General features: G+C 44.9%; 1 protein-coding gene across 5 annotated transcripts in view; it reads right to left on the reverse strand.

The window, feature by feature from the left end:
- The window catches only part of Cacna1c (calcium voltage-gated channel subunit alpha1 C), a 483,983-nt gene that overhangs the window by 61,036 nt on the left and 405,066 nt on the right, over positions 1 to 17,881 (reverse strand). For all 5 annotated transcript variants that reach the window (XM_060384021.1, XM_060384019.1, XM_060384018.1 and 2 more), the window contains 7 exons: positions 17,015 to 17,102; positions 6,402 to 6,509; positions 5,632 to 5,684; positions 5,213 to 5,359; positions 3,479 to 3,680; positions 1,832 to 1,990; positions 1,162 to 1,272 (listed from right to left, as the gene is read on the reverse strand). In XM_060384021.1, coding sequence (XP_060240004.1) covers positions 1,162 to 1,272; positions 1,832 to 1,990; positions 3,479 to 3,680; positions 5,213 to 5,359; positions 5,632 to 5,684; positions 6,402 to 6,509; positions 17,015 to 17,102 — 868 coding nt within the window. The remainder of the gene's footprint in view (positions 1 to 1,161; positions 1,273 to 1,831; positions 1,991 to 3,478; positions 3,681 to 5,212; positions 5,360 to 5,631; positions 5,685 to 6,401; positions 6,510 to 17,014; positions 17,103 to 17,881) is intronic.

Below are 17,881 nucleotides of genomic sequence, written 5' to 3' on the forward strand. Positions count from 1 at the left end.
ATTAGGAGTCTGTGAAGAGTCTTCAAGATCCCTAGGTGTCCTGTAGTTGAAAGGACGATGCAGTTCACGAATTTCTTATGCCCTCTTTGAGTGACTCAAGTGTTGTCGCCACTCTTTCTGAAAAGCATGCCCTGGAAGCATGCTTGTGAACAGCTGCATTTGACAGAGAACACCCCAGCTCGCTCTCTTAATACTTGTGTAGTTGATCTGGGTATGTCGATCCCTTCTTCTCTACAGCAGGGATACTAGCAGCCAAGGAGGAACCCCACAACAAGTTAATGCAGGGACAAGTCAAAAATCTAAACGTGACATAGTTGGAGACTTGTCATTTTGCCTCTGGCTGTTCTGTGTTGCATCCGTTAAAGCTGGTGAGGGGAGGGGACGGGAGGCTTGGAAAATGGGTTAATGTTTCAAGCCTCTAAGTATGATACCCCAGCGTCCTTTTCACCACTCTCCAGGAAGTGTTAAGGCAGCCACACTGCCTACTGCATTGCTGCTTCAGCTGCCCTCTGAAGTAGCCCTCAGTCCCAGGCCAGTGGATGTCAGGGATTCTGGCCTGTCTATGAAGGCCAAGCACAGTGGGCATTACTTCCACTAGCCTGCTCTGGTGTTACCTGTGGAGCTGATGAGGCCGACTACCCTCATCAGCTTTTAAGAACTGACATGAGGAAATCTGCGGGCAACTGCTCTTCCTGTGCTGGAGGACAAAGCAAGCAATGGCAATGTCCTTGAGGGGGTGCCTCTGGCATGGAGCCCTGGGCCCTGAGCAAACATGGCTCAGCCTGGACTTCTCAGAAGCGCTTGTTCTGCATGGCAAATGAAACGGCAGAGGGATAAGTCAGGGACCTAGATCTGCAGGGCTGGGCCAGAAGAGGTTTGGCTTGCCAGGTTGTGGGAAATGAAAGGAGAAAGTTCATAGAGAGACCATAGCTCAGCTCATGGAGGAATCTGCTTCCTGTGAGTCCCAGTCCTGGACAAGATTATGGGCTAAGGTTATGTTTCAAGGAGTTGGCCTGGTTCCCCTTCTTGGCCACGGTAGCTTTTAGGACACTCTTCAGAGAAGGGACCGCCCTTCACCTGTATGTTCTTCCCTTCACCTCCCCACCCAGTGGACACATAACCACCCTCATCCCACCGAGCAGCTTTTTCTCAGAGGCCTACCTTGGGTTTGAAGGCAATGAGCTTCAGGATCATCTCCACCGTGAAGAGGCCAGTGAAAAGCATGTTGAGTATGTTCATGGCGATTTTGAAGAGGCAGCTCTGACCATAATGCTAAGTGGAGGGAAGGGGAAGACCATGAACCTAAGGCCGAAGGCCTCCGGCTCTTTATCACCTTTGTCCAACCTTTGTAGATGCTCCCATTTCCACAGAGATCTTCCTTAAGCCGGCCTCAGAAAGCTTCCCACCACACCTGGGGCAGTCAGGTGGAGTCTGGAGATGCCACAAGCTCTTACCTTTCCTACCACCTCTTATTGGGGTTGGGGGCAGAGATCTGAGTTCCTGATGATTCCATGATGACTTCTGGGGATTTCTGGCGCGAGCCCTGACCTCCCTGTAGTGGGGTGTTAAACCTACTCCCACACTCCTTGGGATGGTGACTCTTGGTTCCTTATCCCCTCTACTCTCTGTTATCAATTCAGGGCCCCAGGGATCCTTTTGTAAGTTTTCAGGGGAACCTCATCCCTGAGATGGGACTCCTCCATTTCCCCCACTATTCTGTCTCTCTGACTTTCCCAGCGGCAGGCAGATGGCCACTTGATCTGGCCTTGCAACTCCTTCTACTCCATCCTTCCTCGGCATTTTCCCGAGGTTAGCCTCGCCATAGACTGACCTGCATGGCCAAGCAGATGGTGTTGAGCAGGATAAGGACGAACATCAGGTACTCGAAGTAGGTAGAGTTGACCACGTACCACACTTTGTACTGGTGTTGGTTCTTGGGGATATACCTTCGCAAGGGTCGGGCTTTAAGGGCATATTCCACACATTGTCTCTGAAAGGAATGAAGACGTTAAGGTACTCAGAGAAAGAGTAGGGAAGAGAAAGGGTGTGTGACAATAAAAGGTAGGACGTACGTGAAACCACAGCCTGGGAAGGGGTTCTTGGCAGGTAATATGCTTTTGATTTTTCTGATATCCCTTATCAGGGACAAGGGCCCTTTCCATCGAATCTTCCCTAGATTGCAAGCAAGGAGCTCAGCTCCTTTTCTCCAACTGGTAATGACTGATGAGTCGCTCAGCGAGTGCTTGGTGCCTGATAAATACTGGTTAGTTTCTAGCTAGTCTCACTGGTTATGTCCCACACCACAGATCCTTCGTGGGGTGTCTTTTGCCTAATTTGTTTTTCTATCTTAAATCTTTCTTCACTCTCTAGCATCTACAAGATGAGAAGACACAGGTCCGGAGAGAAATTCTTGTTCTAATTAGAATCTTGGGAATACAGAAAATGTCAGCCCACCTCTATGCTCAGCACCCAAATCCCTAAATCAGGAGGCAGAAAGCCACTTCAGCCTGCTTGGCCCTTGGCCGTCATGCCTAATCTCCGAGCCTTGCCAATCGCATCCCTTACTTTTCCATCTTTACTACAATTAACTGACACTATGTCAGGCTCTCTACATGCCTCATCTACACTTCCCGATTGGCTTCCCTCCTTGTCTGTCTTTCAACACTAAGTCTACACAGTAGCTTAAATACTGAATCTAAACCTAAGTAGTGGACATCAAACCCCACAAAGGCTCCAGCTCTCCACGCATGTATTGAGCTGGGCATACCGACTGTGTCCTCACGGGCTGGCTTTATTAAGAACATGTTTCCACACGGGTTCCATTGAGAGTGCAAAGGGAACTGACTTTGAGTGTCACACTGATGTCCACCCCTAACAGCACATTACTCACCCAGGGAGTTGCTAGCCCTTTCCCATAAGCTAATGGAGTAGATTCTAGCCCTTGCTGTCACTGTGTCACTCCCCCTTGGGACTCTCTTCTCATACCCTCTGCTCAGAACCCTGTTTTGCTTGAGAAGCCATCTAAGTGGTTTCCTAAAACTGTTCTCTAGCCCACCCTAGCCCCCTCTCTGACCCATTCTCCTCGTTTCTTTCTCCTTTGTCAGTGGCGCCAACATCCTCTGCCACAGTATAACTTACCAATTTGTAGGTACGACATACATTTCTTCTTCCACATTGCCTGAAGCAAGGTGCTGCTAAATGGAATCTTAGCAAATATTTTCTGACTGAACACATTTTCAAGACTTGGGATTTTCAAGGATTTGCTGTCTATCACGGCTGAGAAATGCGGGATCCCTATTTCTGCTGCAGGGATTTGGAGCAAACACCCTGTTCTGCTGGAGAACAGAACGGAGGACCTTGGTTTCCACACACGTCTCTCCAAAAGCCCTGGTCTCCCTTCCGAGTGGGTCTTGGAAAGCCACTTTCTGCCCTGCCTTACATGGGCCTTGCTTCCTCCCTCTCCTTCCCAGAAAGCTACCTGGTTCTTGTCCAGCTCACAGTTCTTATACTCTTGTTCCCCCTGCTCCTGGAAGGTGACAATGACGAAACCCACGAAGATGTTCATCATGAAGAAGGCGATGATGATGATGTAGATGATGAAGAAGATGGAGATCTCCACTCGGTAGTTGTAGATGGGGCCCTTGTCTTCTGTGTGGGAGTCGATGGAGCGGTACAGCAGCCTGCAGGAGGAGACAGGCTCACAGAGTGAACTGGAGGGGCAGTGTCACCTCCATGACATGATGGCACCCCTGCTCCCAGGGACCCCTGCAACCAAAGGAAACAGCTCCAGGCTGGGGCCAGAGGGGCTGGACTCAAATCCCATCCAGGCAGACCACTGAATCTCTTTGGCACCGAGTCCGCAATTGTCAAGTGGAAATGATAATTCCCTCCTTTCCTGTCTCACAGGGCAGCTGATACAATCTATGCACAGTGTTTTGAAACTGTCAGGAGCTATTGAACTGCAACATTCATCACTGACGTAAATTTCAAATACGGAAAGATCGGGTAAATATTGAAACAGCTTTGTAAATTGGCATCCTCCGAAAGAGGTGAGGCCAAACACAAAGTAAATCTGAGGGGGAAAAATTCATTTAGACAAAATAAAAATAACACGATCTCGGGTAATTCACACCAGCCATAGTGGTTTAGGTTATGCTCATGTATATCTATCCATAAGTCTGTCACTCATTTCAGTCTGGGCTCGGGGACCAGTTAAGCTTGTTTTTCACAGGGCCAGGATGATTTCCTCCTCTTCCTTTGTAATCACCTCGTATATGGCTATTCTCTGAGGATCACTCATACACGGCAAATCCCGTTCATGCACTGTATGGGGACACAGATGTTTAAACCAAGATCCAGAGAGCACCACAGGGACAACTGCATGCTACCAGCGGTGCTGTGGGAAGGCTGATGAGCTGGTCTGTGGGGAAAGTATCACATCTGCAGAGGGACTGGGTCCCTGGCTTTCGTCTTCCTTATTTGACACTGTCAGTGTAGACGAGGCTTTTTTCCGGGGAGAATGGCAGGGAGTCTAAACGGACAGACGCCTCTCATCTACCTTCATCCTTGTCAAGCTACACATGGAGGAGGGGTGGTAAATGGCACCTATGCAATGATCAAAGGTTCACACCAGAGAAATTCTCTCTGCGCTTGACATTGAAATGCCAGAAATGCAATGGCAGAGACTCCTAGTCTTGTGACCCACAAGGAGCTTTGGAAAAAGAGTTCAAAATGTATCCATTTTTGGTTGGGTTTTTGAAAACGTGTCAGGTGTCCTGAGTGGCACGGAGCTTGTATAACATACACAAGGTCCTCAGTGAACCGCCCAGCACCCTCTGCCCCAATAGTTTAAGTGTCTGTTGTTTTTTGTTTGTTTTTGTTTTGTTTTGTTTTTGTTTTTGAGACAGGGTCTCACTGTGTAGCTTTGGATGCCTTGGAGCTCACTACCCCGACTAGGCTGACCTCAGATTCACAGAGCTCCACCTGTCTCGGAGATCTACCTGCCTTTGTCTCCCCGGTGCTGGGATTAAAGGTGTGCTTCTCCATGCCCAGCTGAAAGTCTAAGCTTCTGTAGAAATCACAGGAGTTCCTGAAATAATCTCACTGCCTGGGGACAACAGAAGTCTGACCTCTGGGAAGAATTCAGGGAGTTAACAAGCCAGTGTCTCGACCCTCTAACGTCAGGGTTGTGAGTGTTGGGGTTCATACTCACTCTGGCCACCCCTCAAAGGTGGAGACGGTGAACAGGGCCATCATGGCTGCCAGAACATTGTCAAAGTCAAACTTGCTATTCTCCCAGCTTCGAGGCTGGATAATGGGATGGTCAACCTCTCCGTCTTTGTATGTGATATAGTTACCCCTGAGAGAAGAAGAGGAAGAGGGAATCATGGGGTATCCCACATCTCCGCCACCAATGATTCCCAGCATGCTGGGTGGGATGCAACTGAACCGTTCCAGCCATCAGAAGAGTCGGTGGATAGAACATGGAGGAAGGGATAAAGTCACATGTCAGGTGATACAAACATGTGTCAGGTAATAGGGTGGATCTGAGAACAGACTTTACCCCTCAAGCCACCAGCCTCCCCTGAATTAACTAGCCCTGGCTCTGGGAGCCTGCTAGCTTATACTCACTTGCATTCTGCCTCTGTCTGTTTGGAACTATCAGAACAGGTATAGAGCTTTCCCTAGAAGAGAAGAATGAAGGGATCAGAGGTGCTCCTCAAGGGATGGGTTCGGCCGAAGATGATCAGTGAGCATGTCTGTAGCACAGGCCTAAGTTCAAGCTTTGGGGATAGCGGGGGTGATGAACACAGTCCAGACACAGGGGGCATGGTTCACAGTTGGAGCTGACAGATTCAAGGGCAGGGAGCGCCAACCTCTGACGGCTCTGCTCTCCACGAAGGTCTTGAGAGGAAGAAGGGAGGGGAGCTGGGCCTGGAGGAAGTTTATGGGAGGAAATCGGTAGGAATTTATACACTGGGGGTGGAAGGCAGAGAAAGAGTGCTTCAGAAGAGAGAACAGAAAAACTAAAGAGATGGAGGCAGGAGAGAAGAAACCAGTCAGGCCCCTGGCCTCGGCCTGGGTGGTATAGCATGGACATGGCGCCGTTGCTAGTAACTGCTGTGGACTTTAAACCAAGAACTGAGACACAGGTACCGGAGGATGAAGGACATCTGGAAAGAAGGGCAGCTAACCGAAGGGACACAGCAGAGAAGCAGAGGCCTTTTGCTGGGAGAGGCAGAGCCCATACCCCTCTACTTTCTTGGTCCGGAAAGCTCAAGTAGGTTGTGATCACAGGTTACATTGTTTGGTACACCCGACTCAGACTGCTGTCTCCTCTCGGATCTGTTGCCTCCCTTCCCTGGGAATGCTGATGAGAGGGGGAGAAGGAAGGACGTTACCTTGAAAAGCTGAACTCCAATGCAGGCGAACATGAACTGCAGCAGAGTGGTGACAATGACAATGTTCCCGATGGTCCGGATGGCAACGAACACACACTGAACCACGTGCTGCGATACGAAGAGGAAATGGGGAGGGGATAAGGTTTCAACCTAAGCAGCCTTGAACCAATCCCTGGGCCCCTCCAAACCCAGCGCAGGCAGGTGGTAGAAACCAGGCTCCCGGAGGCTAGGAAAGCCTTCTGGAGCCACAGTGATGGCACTCATGGAATGCAAAGAGCTGCATGGACTCTGGGTGATAACGAAGATACAAGTCCTTCTACACTCCTCCCTGAGAGGTGAAAAGACCAAACAACATTAACTCAAAATGGCTTCTCCCTTGCCCTAACCCTACCTGTGACTCTTACCTACATGGAAGAGTACTACAGTGTGCCTTGTGACATCTGTTTGCTAGGCCAGGTAAGGAACAAACAAGGGAAATTTAACTGCCTTGAACACCACTCCCTGGAGCCAGTCCTGTAACTGCCCTTCTAGAAACAAATCACTAACTTTACCATCCCTGCATAAATCCTGGCCCCTGGCAGAGAGAGCCAACATCCTCCTTAGTGGCCTTTCTCAGCCTATAGAGAATGAATACAATTCTTTGCTTATGCAGTCCTGGTGGAAAACTCAGCATTGTGATCTTGGCTGTGGTTTCCACCTAACATTGTGGTGGCCTAAGCAGAGGCCCCTTGTTTGCTTTCCTTGGTCCCTTTTCACTCTCGAGCTTATAATGTCTGGCTGATCCCATGAACAACTGAAGATCTCTGGCTGGGGCTGCTCTTCACTGATATCCAAGGGCCTACAGGGTGTGTGATTCTGGATGTTCTGCATCAGTCCCTTTTGGCTCCTTGTGGAAGGCCTTATTTTACATTTACAATAAATGGACCACAACTAAGGCTTCAGTGGATCGTGAAGGCTGGAAGAACGGACAGTCCACTATAGCCTGTGAGGGTTAGGATCTGCTTTTTCTTTTTGTTCTGGGAATCTCCTGGGATACCCCCCTTAAATCTCCTCAATATTCTTTCTCTATACTCTGCATGCTACCAGACCTCAATGGACCTCCTGGCTGCTGGTGATTACCCTTTAGCAACACTGTAAGTTAAAAGGGGGAAATTTGGTGGGAAGACTGACCCTGTCAGTGGGAGAGAAGGATTTGATTGTTTCAGATGGGAAGTTCCTTTACATCTCTCACTTGGTGTGCCCAACTGCAGCGTCTACCCGCTCCTTCACCTTGTCTCAGACAGCACCGAGAGCCTCTTCAGGGATGGAGTCTTCTTGACTCCCCTCTCTGGTCTCCTTTGACCAGCAAGGGCTTATGCCTCTCCTTGGGGTACTGGTGAAGGTGTGCCCTTCGTTTGCCTTATCCTGTCCTTCTCATTCCTCAGAACCATTTCTTTTCTCTTCTCTAGAAAGATGGTTAATGTTAGTTCTAACTTGACAGGATCTGGAACAGCCTAGGAGACATCTTTCAGGCACACTTCTGGGCATGCCTGTGAGAGGTTCTGTTGATTGGGTTAGTTGAGGTGTGAAGCCCTACAGCAAAATGTGGGCAGCAGCACGGCCTGGGCTGGGGTCCTGGGCTGCATGAACACAAGAAAGCAAGCCGAGTGCGAGCGTTCTTCACTCTAGCCTCTTACTGCGATGTACCAGCTTCTTCAAGCTCCTGCTGGTTGACTTTGCTGCCTTTCTGTACTGTGCTCTCGAACTGTGAACCGAAGTAAATGATTCCTGCCTTGGTCTCCTCTGTCAGAGTATTTATTTTATCACAGCCAGAGGGAAAAATGCTAAGACACCATAGGTGTTACCGTGGGAAATGCTCACCTGATCCCCTTAGACACACCCCTTTGGGCTGTCTACTCTTCTTCAGAGTACAAGGACACAGAGCATGTGGCTAAAATGTTATCATCTGTGCCTGAGCTTTTCTTTCCTGGCCAGAATTTCTGATCTGAGGAAGACAGACTTTAGCTTCTCCAGGATGACAAATTTTCCTTCTCCTAACAGCTGACAGTCAAATCCTATATTTCCTGACTTACCCCTGAGACCTTTATACTCACTTCAAGATCAGAACTTGTTTACTTAATGGCACATTATGGTTTTTCTATACTTGCAACCACCAGCCAAGTCTCACCTCCTGCTCTGGCTTCCTCCTATGACTTTTCACTCTCCTATCTAGCTTCCTGTCCCTTTGATTTGATGCAAAGCTCTTTCTAAATGCCCAGGGTCACTGCCCAGATCATCTCTCTTACACATTTGTGTCAGAATTTCATATGAAAAATTCAATAAACAAAACTATCCCTTCTCATTTGAACATCTCTTACGAACACTAACTGGCTTATGTAAAAGTAACTTTTATTCACCTGTTACAACTGTTGTCTCGGGAGGCTTACTGCTTTTGTCTTCTAACCCAGACCTAGTCCTAGAAGCTTCCATCCTTCATACAATCTAACCTAAGCTTAGAATGTTTTCAGACTCTGTGACTTATTGCTTAATAAGTGCAGCCTTTCTTGTTCTTGCTGAGCACTGGGCTGGCTGGTTCAATTCAGCTGTTCTGGCTCAAACTCCTCTCCCAGCTAACTTATTCAATCTGACTTTTCTCTCGGCCTCCGAATTCTCTGCTTGGCCTCAAACTAACTCAAACCATCTGCTCTAATCTTCTGGTTCCTTCTCATTCTCTGGCTCATTTGGTCTTCTCTCTGTGTAACCTATCTCTCTATTACTATCCCTGTAAAAACTGTGTGTCTCTTTTTCTTCATTGCCTCTAAGTAGCTTCCCTTTCTTCTCTCTTCTGAGAGTGGGCATATCCTATTCTGTCAAATCTTTCTCTGATTCATCACCTTTTTTGCCACTCAATTAGACATCACTTTGAAAGAGGGGTGTTTCCTTCTACAAACTAACTTTACCTTCATTGTTTGGGAGTAAAGACGTGTACCACCATACCTGGACCTAAGCTTTTCTTTACCTGAAACCTGCTCTATACCAGGCTAGCCTTGAACTGAGAGATCTGTTTGCCTTTGTCTCCTGGATTAAAGGTGTGTTTGTATTTCAGCTGATCACACAGGTCTAGCTTTTTGGATGTGATCTCTGGCCAGCCAAATCATACAGACCTAGAAGGTTTTTGGATGTGATATCTTGCCAGAACATCCACGTTCTGTATTAAAATTCCTCTACAGGCTTACCCCCGTTAGCCTAAGTAATACATAATTATTCACTATCTTTTGCCTTCACCAGGCCCTTCTCAGTGTTCAAGTGAAGCTCTGTATCTTTGAGATGCAAGTTTTCTACCTGGTTGCTACTAAAAAGCTCATTATGGTTGTGTCGTGTCTGTTCATGGTAATTATTTTTACACAATATTCTTTATGTGTCACTTCGTGTCCTGAAAAGAACTGAACACCAAAGTCTGTGGCCGCTTCCTTGATATATCTTTCAAGAAGGTATCAAGCACTATGTTTGCCATATAGTTAGCTTTAAGACTTATATGTATGTATGTAAATGTGAGTACTTTAAAGATTATTTGTAACTGTTACTGACTCTCGGAAAAAAAAACAACGAAATTTCAAGGTCCTTATCTAGCCAAGCCTAGATAAAATACGACACTAAAACTATGAAACTAAACAAACAAACAAACAAACAAAAAGCAACCTGTCATTTTTTGAAAACTGATAAACCTACTTAAAGACAGACAATGACATCAAGATTTACAACATAAATATAATTTTTCTTGATATTGTACTTGGAGCAATAACTGACTGTGCCTTCTGGTTTACAGAAGGAGAAAATACAGAAGAAGAAAAAAAAAAGGAGAAATACTTTAAATAAAATACTAGTTAAGTGATTAAAATCTTTACTATAAAGGTAAACAGATGACCAAAAGTAAAGGTGATAAAAAAGATACAGACAAAATGCCTGCTTTGATTCTCTTTCCAGTTGCCATGTAGACCTAAAAGACAAGCCATTGTTTTTAAGCAGAGACGATACCTAAATGCTTACTATAATGAGACTTAAATCCTTAACAATAATTTAAGTTTGTTGAGAAAATATCTCCAGAACTGTGCATGTTTTATGTTTCAAGTGCTTGTGTTTTCTTTGACATTTTCATATAAATCGAGGCATATTCAAGTACACTGGTAGAAAACACCAAATAGGTGGTTTGTAGCTAACTAAGTAGGGAAATCTCTATCATAGGCCGTTGATGCCTCCTGATGGCATTCTTAGCCGTGGGTGAAAGGTGGGCATTTGTTGCTGTTTTCCTAAAGGACTTACCTAATAATCAGGGGGTGTTAGATTACACACATCAACACTGAGAAACTAGTAGTGTTTCTATCTGTGCAAAGGACAAGGGTGAAGAGATGTTTTGTTTTTGTTTGGCTGGTTATTTCAGTGACATTCATGCCACTATTTGCACCAATGGGCTAATCCTGCCAGGACAGTCATTACCTTATAGGTTCAGGTCAGCTTGATTTCTCTATGTTCTATGACTCCAGTATATGGTACCTCCAACAGTAGGGTCTTACCATCAAGTTCTAGATGGTAGCCAGGAATAATTACAATAGTCTGTGATATTTGGGGTTTTATGGGACCACACCGGTCACTGAGTCCATTCCTAGTACTGGACTCTTTATTTGCTATGCTGTGAGGTCTAATAAGGGCACCGTTCCTACCTCTGTTGGGTAACTCCATTTAAACTATTTTTATATGCGTATATTATATATTTTAGGACTCTTCCACAGTGGTAGGTTTCCATATGACTCTCTCAAAAGGCTATCAGTGTTAGTTATCCCTTTCCTACCCCGCCAACGTATCCTTACCCCACCAATCTATCCCCTACCCCATTTAATTATTCCTGTTCCTATGCCCTTCTTCCAAGGCTCAGGGATGACCCTAGAAGAGTGGGCAGAAAGATTGTAAGAGTGAGGGGCAGTGGATGACTGCAACCAAACTGTTTTAAGGGTGTAACAGGGAAGTTTCCACATATTAAATCATAACAGTTGTGACAATACACCCAAGATCTGAACAAGATCAAGCAAGAAAGACTCCAGCATGGAGGAGAGGGGTTAGCACAAAGTCCTACCTCTACACGAGGAACTACTGGCAATTGATAGCTATTGGGAGGAGAGTCCATTTTCTTTAAGGGTGTAACTTTTGTAAATCAACTACAATCCAGGAGATGGCCTCACACCCAAGAGTATTTGGGTGGCACAAATTTGACTCAGTGGGTTAAAACAAGCGAACAAACAAACAAACAAACAAACAGGGCATGAAGTTGGCTGGACAGGGAGATGGGGTGAATCTTGGAGGAATAAGAGGAGTGGGGATGAATAGGAACAAAATATACTGCATGAGATTCTCAAAGAATTAATAAAAATATTATTGAAATATTTTCAATAAAGGTTGTAAAGCTTAAAACTTAAAAAAGAGATGACAACGGTATGACTAAATTGGCTGTAATGAAAGGTTATTAAAAACTCTTAAGGTCAAAATTCAATACCCTGAGATAAAACTCATGCCTGAGTAGAATTAAAAAAGAAAAATTCCAGAGAACAAGGATATTCTATTTTACCCCTTTATCAACTAAACTATTTAAAACTTGGTGATTCGATTTCACCCAGATGCTAAAATGTTAAGAGTATGTGTTTGCCGATGGAGTAAAACCTTCTTTACCTGGTTGGCCACTGCCTCAATAGTAGGAGAAATTATTTTAAAAAAAATTATCTGAAAAAAAATATTCCTACTTGGAGACATGCCTGTTAAATCACATAATAACTACTTATTTAAATCACAATATAACTACTTAAAAACTTATTTCAGATGAGAACATTTAAATCTATTTTTTAAAAGTTTGACCTATTGTACAAAATTCCATCCTCCTGCCTGTGATCTTCAGTCTTCTAGACTGGTGGGTAAGGGAACATGTTACACGAGCTATTAAAAAAACTAAAGCTTTTGCTTCCTTAGCCTATGACATTGTTGTCGGCTATCTGAAACCTAAGGCCTTCTGACCCATTTTGGAAAGCATTCACTGTCTCTTTATAAAATAAATATTGGGTGTCCCATTAAGATCAAACAAATCAATGAACCATCTCGTCCTGTTTGTTGTTGTTTTTTGTTTGTTTGTTTTTGGTTTTGTTTTTGTTTTCCCCAACTTGACCGAAGCTAGACTTATCTGGAAAGGTGAACCTCAACGAAGAAAATACTTCCATCAGGTTGCCTATAATGTGGGATTTGTGGTTTATGTGGAATGGCTCTGACCACTGAGGGCAGTGCCACTCTGGGCAGATAGCCCTGAGTTGTATAAGAAAGCAGACCAAGCAACCATGAAAAGCAAGCCAGTGAACAGCACCATCCATGGCATCTGTCTCGGTTCCTGCCTTCTGGTTCCTGCCCTGCCTTCCTTCCATTATGTAAGCAGAAGTAAACCTTTTTTTTTTTTTTTTTTTTTTTTTTTTTTTTTTTTTGTCTCCAAGTTGTTTCTGGTCATTGTGATAGCTAATCTGGGTTGTCAACTTGACTATATCTGGAATCAATTAAAACCCAAGTAGCTGGGCGTACCTATGAAGGATTTTCTTGATTGCATCATTTGAAGTGGGAATACCTCCTCTAAAACTAGGCCACATCTTCTGGTGGCAGCCTACTTAAAAGGACGAGGAAAAGGAGACTTTTACTTTTTGCCTGCATCCTCTCTTTCTCTGTGTCTCTCTCCCCACCTGCAAGCTCATCTATCTTTTTCCTGTGGCATTCCTTTCCTGGTGGTAGAACCTGCTTCTTTAGGGATCCAATGTAGAACGAAAACCAGCAGCCCTCTAGGACTTCCCTGGGACTCCAGCAGAAGAGTGAGACTGCTGAAACGTTCACTCTCCTGGACTGAAAAGTTACAGATTCCTCAGCCTTCACATCGTAAGACAGCTATTGTTGGACTATTTGGGCCATAGTCCATACGGTACTCTAATAAATCCCGTATACTTAATTCTACCACTCCTGTTCCTTTAAAGAGCCCTGATTAATACAGTCATAGTGTTTATCAAAGCAAAAGGAACCTAACTCGGACAAAAACTTAAACCAGGTTCATGGACTTTCTCTGTGACAGACATGACCATGTTGTTTTCAGGATGATTATAGAAGGACTTTGAAACTTTGGGCTGGAAAAACCATTCAGTGCTCATAGCTTTCCTGGGCTGTTATAGGAGCTTGGATGACAGGAATGCTGAAAGAGATGCAGGTGATGGAGGCCTGGCTCATGATGCTTCAAAGGAAAGAGAAGACTACCAGGGATGTTTGCATGATATTTTGAATTAGGAACCTGTGATCTAGGCAGATGGAGCCAATGAATCAGCCGTGATTAGCAAGCACCATTAAAGTGGAGCCTTTGTTTTGGTGGGACAACCAATGCTGGTTCTCTGGAGCTGAGACATTAGCAGTGATTACAAAGAGACCAGCATCACTGAGGTGAATCTTCTGTGAGTATTTTCTCAGGGTCGGCACACAGAAGCTGTGGTCCAAAGATGTTACTAATGTTACTTCTGAGGCTGGCTGCTGACGGTGGTACTGGTTTTGAAGGCAAGAAGGGGTCATGGAGAACAGTGGAGGGTTGGCACTAGGAAGAAGGGTTATAGGCCCTGAGGAGAAATCTGGAGAGGCCATTGGTAAGAGTGTTGCAGTGGGAACCCTGGCGTACCAGAGACAGCAGTGCCATGGGATGACCAGCCTAAGCCTGAGAGGTGTGCCGGAGAAGCAAAGCTGTCCAGACCCTTTGGAGCTCAGAAGATCCTGCGTGAGGCCCACATGTCAAGCACTGAACTTTTTGCACTGCTTAATTTTAGTTTTGCTTTTATTTGGTTGTGACTGTTACTTGGTTCTTCCCTTTTGGAATATGAAGGTATCTAATTGAGTTTGAGTCTTATAGGAGCCCACAGTTAAAAGACGGAACTTTTAAAGAAACATTGGATCTTTTAAAGATATTTTGGACTTTTAAGTGCCAGAATTTCCAAAGGCCATGGGTATATCTCATAAAGCTAAACTGTGTCTTACGTTATGATATTAATATCAGCATGACATCTTGGGGACAAACAAGAAGGAAAACTTTATGGCCTAATGGTGATATGTCTGTGTACCAAATTAAGAAGGGGCCAAGTGTCCTGGGTAGTTTGTTAACGTGACACAAGATAGGGTTATCTGGGAAGAGGAACCTCAACTGAGAAAATGTTTCCATCAGATTTCTGTAGGCAAGTGTATGGGATGTTTTCTTGATTGACGATTGATGTGGGAGGGCAAAGCCCAGTGGGGTGGTGCCATCCCTGAACAGGCAGTCCTCAGTTGAAGAAAAGAGGCTGAGAAAGCCACAAAGAACAGTAGGCAGTACCTCTCCGTGGTTTCTGCTTCAGTGCCTGCCTGGGGTTCCTACCCCAGCTTCTCTTCATGATGGACTAAATGAACGGTAGTAAACTCTTTCCTCCTCAAGTTGCCTTTGGTCATGGTGCTCACCGCTACACCAGAACCCTAACTAAGATACATCTTTGTGAAAGAAACACATACATTGTCGAGAAAATGAAATAATGAAATTTGTAGAGAAACAGATGGATCCAGAAACTATTATATTAAATGAGGTAACCCCTACTTAGGAAAAAAAATTGCATATTTTCTCTTACATGTTGGTTGTTACTAATTGCATTTTGTGTACTCATCCTGAAGTAGATGTGGAAGTCCAGAAACTAGTAATAGGGTAGTGGATGGGAAAGGCCCTTAGGAAGAGGAAATAGATTATAGGAGAATAGATGAAAGTAGAGAAGGGAGACAGGTATTATAGTGATGGGGCTGTGGAAACAAGGGACAGGGAAATGAAGTGGGTGTGAGGAAGCCACATGGGAACTCTGCCCTTGCAACCAAAGAAAGCATAATAAAATTGGAGAATAGAACACATATGAAAGAATGCGATCATGGAAGATACTGAGAGTTAAAGGTTTACATGGAGATGGGAGCATGGAAGTTGGGAAAATCAGAGGTACTGAGTGGCTTAAACAAAATTAAGGATATATGAAGAAGCCTTATGAATCCCACTAGTTTTATCAAGAGAGTTAAGAATTCCAGTATGGAAGAGGAAGGACTCCTGATCCCTGATTCCAGCTGAAGAGCTAAAGACAGCTGATGGCTTCTGAGAGATGGGGAGCCATTTTTCTTTGAAGGGTGGAGGCTGCCTAGTGTTAGGGTGCCAATTCCCCAACAGATTACTGCCCCCACCCCGTGCCATGCACATTTGGACTCAGTTTGTGAGTTTTTCTAAGAAGAAGACAAGAAGTTGGGAAGGAGATGGGAGATGCCGGCCGGGGGTGGTGGGTAGGAGCTAGATAGGACTGAGATGCACTGTAGACACAGGTAACATTTTCAAAAGAAAACAACCAGCACCACAGGAAAACATGGACTTTGCAGATGAGCAGATAGTGAAAACGTGGTACATGTAGGCAGTGGAACTGTTTTCAGTGGTAAAGAAAAGTTAATGAAATTTGTAAGAAAATGAATGGAGTTGGAGAACACTATTATGCGAGATGACCCAGGCGTACAAAGACAATAGTTGCAAGTTCTCTCACTTTTAATTAAGTGTGTGTATTTAGGTGGGAGCAAATGTGAGTACTCACCATAAAACAAGAAATGGGAAAAAAAGAGCCTCCAAGGCAGGGGTTGGGAGGATAGTGTTACATGAGATGGGAAAGTGGAATAGGAAACACTGAGGACAAAGATATACAACAGAGAAGTGGGGCAGGTCCTGGTGGGGGAGAAGTGAGGGAAGGCAAGATAATCAGAATGAAGTATGAATATTCGGCATGGAGAAAAGCTGTTATGCTGCATGTCAATTAAAATAATAAACAAACAAGCCATTAAACAACAACAAAACCATGATGTTTGAAACACCCAGATTATAACTACTCATTCAGCTCCAAAATACACTACATCTTATTCTTTTAAGGAAAAATTTGGGTTTTTTTTTTTGTTTGTTTTGCTTTTGTTATTCATTTATTTGTCTATTGCTTTGACAAGGGCTTGGAAGACTAAACAATGTGATGGTTAATTAAAAAACAGCTTCTCCCTTGCGTGACTCCTACCTATTTGAATGTTAGCTACGTGGAAGAGTACTGCGTGTGCCTTGGGACATCTCTTTGTTGAGCCAGGTAAGAAACAGATGAGGGAAATTCAATTGCCCAGCAGGTCACTCATTGGAGCCTATCCCTTAACTGCTCTGTCGACAGGTAGGGACCAGTTGGGAGAACCAGTCAATGCTATATAAACTCTAGATCCTGACCAGGTAGGACCAACAACTTCCTAGTATCTTGGCCCTTCTCTGTCTCTGTTAAGTCAGTAAAATTCTTTGCAAACATTAGGGACCCCAGCCTCAATGTTCACCTTACCAAGATTCAGGTAATTCAGAGATTGACTCATCACCTGCGGTATTAAGGCCTACCCTATGAAACATTTTGGTTAAGAGGCTGACTCTAACATGGTAGACGCTTATCTGTATGTCCTGTGGCCTACCCTTCAACATAGCTTCCACTAATGTTTACTGGCTGCCCACCCAGACCTCCTTAGTTCACCTTTAGCCCCTTGGCCCTGTTGATGGCCCTGAGGGGCCTGAGGACTCGCAGCACTCGTAAAATCTTCACAACGTTGATTGCGCTGGACCTGGGAGAGAGACAGGGCGGGTGGTAAGTTGGCAAGACTGTGTTAGAGCAGAGAATGACATGTGGCAATGCTGTCTAGGCATCTTAGACAAACTAAAAAAAAAGTAGAATCTGTCTTAGGACTGAGAACTTCTTTCACTAATCACTAAGAACCTAGGGCCTCCTTGTGAAAGACACAAATGGAGAAGGGGGGCTACAGCTCAGGGTGAAGGCTTGCCTGGCTGCTTGAGGCCCCTCTTTTGATCCCCAACACTGGAGTGGGTAGGGATGCAACACAAAAGCCAAGTCATCAGCAATACAGTATGTGACTTAAGAGGTATCGACAGTGTCAAAAAAGGACAGTGAAAGCAAGCCAGACCTGGATTCTGTCCCCACTGCTATTACCTACAAGCCGAATCACTCAGAACACACTACTTAATTTCCTGTGCCATAGTTTTTCATCTGGAAGATGAGGCAGTGATTAACTTGAAGGATTGTTTCAGGGATTGAGGGAGGATTTATGGACATTCGGTAGCAGGGACACAGGACATATGATGAGTGTCTAAGTAAAATGGCGTGTTTGCTATCTTGCCTGCCCAAAGCATCACTACAGCACATACTAAGTGTACAATGGTGAACTTTAGGCCTGTGGTGGGAGGTGGCAGGTATGTGGAAGGGATTCTGAAATATGTCCAAACACAATGCCCAAGTCATTGCCTGCTACAATATATAAATTCTACCATGGTTCAGGACATGCTCGGACTTCCAAGAAACAGTGGTCTTCCAAGAAAAACCTTCAAA

The sequence above is a fragment of the Meriones unguiculatus genome, chromosome 5 (assembly GCF_030254825.1).
Source record: "Meriones unguiculatus strain TT.TT164.6M chromosome 5, Bangor_MerUng_6.1, whole genome shotgun sequence".
NCBI classification, from domain to species: Eukaryota; Metazoa; Chordata; class Mammalia; order Rodentia; family Muridae; genus Meriones; species Meriones unguiculatus.